The sequence below is a fragment of the Heptranchias perlo genome, unplaced genomic scaffold (genome assembly GCF_035084215.1).
Source record: "Heptranchias perlo isolate sHepPer1 unplaced genomic scaffold, sHepPer1.hap1 HAP1_SCAFFOLD_43, whole genome shotgun sequence".
In the NCBI taxonomy this organism is placed as follows: Eukaryota; Metazoa; Chordata; class Chondrichthyes; order Hexanchiformes; family Hexanchidae; genus Heptranchias; species Heptranchias perlo.
The window spans coordinates 10,515,643-10,522,969 of NW_027139442.1; the positions used below are offsets into that span (position 1 = coordinate 10,515,643).

A 7,327-nucleotide genomic window follows, 5' to 3' on the forward strand; every position below is an offset into this window, starting at 1 on the left:
CATTATGGTGTTCAATACTGTAGCTTTACTATCTTAATGTTTAAACAGTTTTTCCCAGTATTTAATTGGTAAACATGGATACACTTTAGGATTTGATGCTGGAGGTTTTAATCAGAAGATTTGTGTTTTTTGGACTAGTATCATATCAGTATCTCTGTGAGTACTATTGTGAATGATAATATTTCTTTCAAACTGATATGGTGACATTTTTGAATTGGTATATAATGTGTCGATCAGCCTGCAGTAAAGGAATTGATACTGTATCTTTAAATCTCATGCTATGAGTATATTATAAACTGGTATCTAATTTGTTTCTCAGGTTACACTGTCACAGCATTTCTCAATCTGATATTGTACATGATTTTTGGACTTGCAATTTGTATTCGAATGGTACACTATTCGAATGGATACTGCATGTATTAAACTCCCGTGTGGGTGTGAGGGTTCTGGGCTAGTATTCAATTGGAATCTCGGGGTATCTGATTTTTAATTCATGGCGAATGCTGCACTTCTTGGAAATTGACAATCTGATAGTGTGATCTTGGACTGGGATTTTTGTATCTTCCTGTCAGCGGGACTGAGTTCGGGTGCAATGGAACAGCGTCTGCCTCACCTGCTCTGTTTGACTGTTGGATTGAAAATGTGTCTCTGGAACTTGGGATCAGTGTGGAACTGACTACTTCTGCTGTCTGAGAATGTGGAACTGATGACCTGTCTGTGTCTCTGTGCTCTGAGAGTGATAATATACCTACTGTGTGAGAGAAGGAGTTGGCTGCACTGTTCCTTTGTCTCGGGGGGAGGAAACTTCACATTCATTCTGGATCATTCTCGGATTTGCCTGTAGAAAGAAAATTATCTATTGTTACTCAATAACAGGTGAGGTAGAAAATACAAAAGTGATCAGTTTAATAGCTCTGTTAATAATTATTTTGTGCTTCGACAAATGAAAACCAGTGTCTGACTCGACTGCAGTACTGCAGCACTCAGCTTCAGCATACCAGGTGTGTTAGGCTGTTTTAGAACAATTTAGTGACATCCAGACAAAATGCAACCCCTGCACTGATCCATGAATGGGACTACCCTATGGGGCAGGGCCCTTTGTACAGGTCGGGCTTCTAATCCCCTCTCCCATGGGACTAACCGTTCAACAGAAAGCAAAGAGCCGCTGTTTGAAATGTGTCCTTCACACTTCTCACCTGGTGCTTTCAATAGATGCTGTTTGCATAACTCCCCACATCCTTACTGTCCGGCTCTGTTTCCACTCTTCACTGTCCAATAACAATAAACAGGGTGAGATAGGAACTAAACCAGGACCATTCACTACTGGTTTGGGGAGAGAAAACAGCAATGATTTTAAATAGCACGTTCTTCCCATTCTCTCTCCCTTCCCCTGGACACACCCTGTACACACACAGCCCGAGAATGACCTCTCCCTTCCCCCGCTCACTCCATGTTCCGGGACCAGTTCCTGATCCACTCCGCCTCTTACAAACAGACCCCTGACTCCCCGGCCCTTACCCTGGACTCAATGCCGATCTCTGAGCCCATCTTCGGACACGGTCCCGAAGCGATGAGCTGCTGTAACGAGGCTGCTCTTTGCTCCCTTCCCCCGGGGGCCGTGATCTCTCCATTCCCGGCTGTTTTGAACCATCTTCTTCCGCTCACTGAGTGAATGGCGCCCACAGGCCGAGCTGGGGGAGGGGAGCGCGCATGCGCTCTTCTGCTCACCAACAATCTGCGTTGGGGGCGGGGCTGATTCACGCATGCGCAGAAATCTGGTTTAATTCCCAATACAAAAATCGATGGAAACTTTCCCCAATTCGAATTTTTCAGAGTCTGAGCAAATCCGAGAAGGATCCAGAATGAATGTGAAGTTTCCTCCCCCCGAGACAAAGGAACAGTGCAGCCAACTCCTTCTCACACACAGTATGTGTATTATCACTCTCAGAAAGGTCAGAGGGAATGGGGTCCACAGGCAGTGCAGGAACAGGCACCAGAATGGAAAACAGATGGGATTCCACCAGTGCCTAACGCTGGAATCCAGACTGACTTTACAATCTCTCACTATTAAACTCGATGTTTCTATCCCTGCTGTTTCTCTCGGTATCTTTTGATGGTAAAAGGCCTTTTATAGATAAAATGGGCGGCTGTGAAATGAGCCAATGGGTTCTGTTCATTCTTGGCTCCCTGACTGATAAAGCAACGCGTGACTCCGAAACTGGAGGGAGGATTTCTCAAACCAATCCTGGAGAAACAGCGGAGGAAAGTGGGAGTCCGTATGTTTGCTGCGACCGTGTGGGATTAACATCTGACAGCAACAGTCCCAGATTATTTCAATCGGAATGAAACTCTCGGTCACTGAGAGAAATACTGAATGGGCCTGAGCTGCAAGATTACAAAGGGTGAAACATGCAAGAGAGGGTTAAATGTGTGACACTGTCCCTGAGAATGGGATTAATAATGTGTCTGTCTCTGAAATAATTTTAGTGAGAGATGAGACTGCATCTTCTGTCACTCCACCTTGGAATAGCAATTGGAATGGAATATTTTTTCCAATTTGTTACTGGGTGAAAACTGGACATTCCAGGTCAGTTTCTCTCTCTCTCTTTTGCACAGCATATGAATGTGGGATACTGTTACTGAGTGTGAAACGGACAAACTGAGAGGAAGTGTGAGACTGATGCATTGTCTGTGTGTGTGTCTCTGTCTGTCTGTTTATCTGTCGGTCTGTCTTTCTCTCTCTCCAGCGCTGTAAATGAAAGCGAAATACTGTTACTGAGCTTAATATCGACACCCTGGTGGAAGGTAAAGACTGATTCAGTGTTTGTGAACAGACCTCCGGTGCTGTTGGTGAGACGGTTACTGTCCCTTCTATTATGTATGAGCCGGATTGACGGTGCATTTATCAGTCTCCAGTCCAATAAGGAAAGGTGGGGAGAAACAGACTGGAACGGCCTGACACTGGACTGCCTGTTAGTGTTGAATTTATTCTGTAACTAGCCGTCTCTGGGTGTTGAGAATGGGACGGATAGAACACCAGTTACTATTGTCTGTCAGGCAGTTCAGGAGGAGAGAGAAACACAGAGAGACTGGAAGAGCCCAGAGCGGAAAATTTGTATTATCGTCTTAACCAAACATATTTCTGTGTACGAAAGTATAATATTTTAAAACCAGATGTGAATTATCACACCAACAGCTGTGATTGGCTCCTGCCCCTGAATCTGGGGACCAGACACTGTGAGGAGCGCCTGCCTCAGAGTGTTTAACAGTTACTGAGCTGGGAAACTACAACTAACACCCGAGAATCTACAGCACAGGCCGAGCGGGGAGGAAAGCCTGTCCCGGGAATTGTCAATCTGGCGACCAGTTTGACCTGTGAATGTGAAGATGTGAACATTGTGTCATGATGTGGAGATGCCGGTGATGGACTGGGGTTGACAATTGTAAACAATTTTACAACACCAAGTTATAGTCCAGCAATTTTATTTTAAATTCACAAGCTTTCGGAGGCTTTACCTGACGAAGGAGGAAGCCTCCGAAAGCTTGTGAATTTAAAATAAAATTGCTGGACTATAACTTGGTGTTGTAAAATTGTTTATAAACATTGTGTCAGAGAGAGTGTGTTAAAGGGGCGGGCGGGTTAGATTAATGTCACTGTGTTTGTGTGGCCGGTCACATCGCCGTATTTCCGGGTCGCTTTTCAGTAAAATTTTTAAAAATCCCTTTCAAAGGATCGCCCTTTCAAAGGATCGCCCTCTTCCCCTGCCGAGCTCCGAAGTGAAAAATTAAGGTAAGGTTTGAGTTCAATTCAAGATTTCAGACGAAAAACGGAGATCGTGTCAGCGATCGGGTGAGAGAGCGCGATCAGTGCAGCAATGAAACGGGTTTAAATCGAAACTGGTGCTTTCAATTCCGGTGAAAGTTTTTCGACAGCAAACATTCCGGTGTTAGATATAGGAAGGGGCGAGTCTGGGAATAGCCACTTCCCATATCCTTGAATATGAAGCCCGAGTCTGTAAGGGTTTGTGCGGAGCGCTGTGTTTCGGTTCAGTTATCGATAAACGGTTTGAAATTGGCGGGTGGAGAAAGCTGGAGGTGGAGTTGGAAGATCAGAGGCCGCTCTCTGCTCTGTCCGTTACTCTGACTCTCTCCTCCCCTCTCTGTTTAATATCTCACTCTGTCTCCTCCACTCTCTGTTTAATGTCTCACTTTGTCTCCTCCCCTCCCTCTATCATCCTGTGAATGTTTCAGTCAGGTCGGGACAGGCTGCATAAAAAGGGAACCAGCATAAGTTCGCTGTTCATTCAGCAGCGATCTGAGTGAAGAATCATCATGTCTGGCAGAGGTAAAGGAGGCAAAGGACTGGGCAAAGGAGGAGCCAAGCGGCACCGGAAAGTGCTTCGTGATAACATCCAGGGGATCACCAAACCAGCCATCCGCCGCCTGGCTCGCCGTGGCGGTGTCAAGCGGATCTCGGGTCTGATCTACGAGGAAACCCGCGGGGTGCTGAAGGTTTTCCTGGAGAATGTGATCAGGGACGCGGTCACCTACACTGAACACGCCAAGCGCAAGACGGTCACTGCCATGGATGTGGTGTACGCTCTGAAACGGCAGGGCCGCACTCTCTATGGATTCGGCGGCTGAACAACTGGACCCTTTCTAACCGAACACAAAACAAAGGCTCTTCTAAGAGCCACCCACCGCCTCACAGAGAGAGCACTGACCTGGGAACGGGGAGAGGAAAGATTTAGGAGTGGGGAAGCAGTTTCCGATATTTAATTACGATGGGGAGATTCCCCAACATTCAGTCAAGGGAGATCAGCCATCCCGAGAGAAAGCGGAATTCCCGGTATAAATGAACAGGTGGTGATACAGAGTTTTTCCGCAGACATTACATTCTCCGTTCAGAGTAAAATCCCGCCTCACAACCTCTCCCGCTGTGTCCTCTCTGCTCGGTGTTTCATTCAATTATCAGGTCGATGTGAAGTTTCTGTTTGAGGAGCGGTTCACCGGGCTGGAACTAGCGGGATTTTTGAAATTGATGCTGGACTTTGTCCCGTTCAGGAAAACAATGACCGGGGCTTAATTCCCGCCCGTTTACAGGCAGATCAGAGAATGAACCGGAATGTGAAACAGCTTGAGATTTGAGCTGAGGAGTTGGAAATAATGGAGATTATACAGAGAGGGATTCTTAAATTGCTTGAGGGAAATGAGATTTTCTTGAAACTGTTATTTGATGACCTGAAATTGGCGGGCATTTTGAAATTCATGTTTAGTTTCAGCTCAGCCAATTGGGCACAATACCTCCCGCCGTTTCGGTCTGACAGAGCTCGGTTCAAATCTACCAATCACAGTCCCGGGGCGGTCCCTCCCTGACAGGGTGTGGGACTTCAGCCAATCACATGCCAGGGGCGGATCAAATTAGACCATTTAAAAGGCGGCCCCAGTGCGCACTTTGTATTAAGAGTCTCTGTGTCTCGGGTTGTGTTGCGATCTGTTCAGAAAATGGCCAGGACCAAGCAGACAGCGCGCAAATCGACCGGCGGGAAAGCCCCTCGCAAACAGTTGGCTACCAAAGCGGCCAGGAAGAGCGCTCCAGCCACGGGCGGAGTGAAGAAGCCTCATCGCTACAGGCCCGGCACTGTGGCTCTGAGGGAGATCCGCCGCTACCAGAAATCCACCGAGCTGCTGATCCGCAAACTGCCCTTCCAGCGCCTGGTGCGAGAGATCGCTCAGGACTTCAAGACAGACCTGCGCTTCCAGAGCTCGGCCGTCATGGCCCTGCAGGAGGCCAGCGAGGCTTACCTGGTGGGGCTGTTTGAGGACACCAACCTGTGCGCCATCCACGCCAAGCGAGTCACCATCATGCCCAAAGACATCCAGCTGGCCCGCCGCATCCGCGGGGAGCGCGCCTAAACCCGACCCGGCTTCAGCACCAAGTTCAACAAAGGCTCTTTTCAGAGCCACCAAATCGGCGATGGAAAGAGCTGTGATCGCCTGGGTTGAAATCGCATGGCTGTGAGAAACTTGTTTGAATGGGAAATGCATAAAAGGGAGGGAGCAGATGTGGGACGGACAGGGACAGAATAATTCCCTCACTCACATCCAAAAAGAAATTGCACTCACATTCTCAATTCAGCAATCGCTGACACAATAATCAGCATATCAGTCAGCATCTGTTCAAATCTGGGCAAAATAACTCAGACTGAGCCAGTGTTGTCCGAGAATGAGACAGAAAATAATGATAGGCGTCCCTGGTATTTCTGTATCCCTCACGCCCAATTGACAATTCTGACGATTTTGTTATTTATTGTCTCATTCACCATACAATCTGCAATTATCAATCTATGGGAGATTGGCGACATCTGCTGTCCAGAAGCGAGTACTGCAGCAGACCGATCTGGATCATATGTATTGAACAAGTTATTGTTAGTTTCTGGGATCGGAATCAAGCCCCTATTAAATTGATTCCTGACTCGCTTCGACAGTAACCAGCCCTTTCACCGATACAGTGGGTGGCTCTGAAAAGAGCCTTTGGGTTATCAGATCAAATCGTGTCCGCTTTACTTGCTCTTGGCGCTCACATTGCTGGTTTTCTTCGGCAGCAGCACGGCCTGGATATTAGGCAGCACCCCGCCCTGGGCGATGGTCACCCCTCCCAGAAGCTTGTTGAGTTCCTCGTCGTTGCGGATGGCCAGCTGCAGGTGTCTGGGGATGATGCGGGTCTTCTTGTTGTCGCGGGCCGCGTTGCCGGCCAGCTCGAGGAATTCAGACGTCAGATACTCGAGCACAGCAGCCAGATAGACCGGGGCTCCGGCACCCAAACGTTCAGCATCGTTCCCTTTCCGCAGGTGCCTGTGAACACGGCCCACAGGGAACTGCAGTCCGGCCCGGGATGAGCGAGACTTGGCCTTGGCCCGAGCTTTCCCGCCGGTTTTTCCTCTTCCAGACATTTCAACAATCTCACAAACACTTTCACAAAGAATGAATGACCGGGGAAACAATGACCAATTTCAGGTCATCAAATAACAGTTTCATGAAAATCTCATTTCCCTCAAGCAATTTAAGAACCCCCTCTCTTTATAATCTCCATTATTTCCAACTCCTCAGCTCAAATCTCAAGCTGTTTCACATTCCGGTTCATTCTCTGATCTGCCTGTAAACGGGCGGGAATTAAGCCGCGGTCATTGTTTTCCACATAGAATCATAGAAGTTACAACATGGAAACAGGCCCTTCTGCCCAACATATCCATGTCACCCAGTTTATACCACTAAGCTCGTCCCAATTGCCTGCACTTGGCCCATATCCCTCTATACCCATCTTACC

General features: G+C 47.8%; 1 protein-coding gene across 1 annotated transcript; it reads right to left on the reverse strand.

Moving 5' to 3' along the window:
• Window positions 1-6,460: 6,460 nt before the first annotated feature.
• Window positions 6,461-6,958, reverse strand: LOC137312671 (histone H2A-like). Its single transcript, XM_067979187.1, has one exon. It carries the CDS (start codon window positions 6,951-6,953, stop codon window positions 6,564-6,566), a length of 390 nt encoding a protein of 129 aa, XP_067835288.1. The 5' UTR covers window positions 6,954-6,958; the 3' UTR covers window positions 6,461-6,563.
• Between the last annotated feature and the right edge of the window lie 369 nt (window positions 6,959-7,327).

Excerpts from the sequence above, each read along its gene's own strand:
- LOC137312671 (XM_067979187.1), bottom strand. The coding sequence starts at position 6,953 with ATGTCTGGAAGAGGAAAAACCGGCGGGAAAGCTCGGGCCAAGGCCAAG.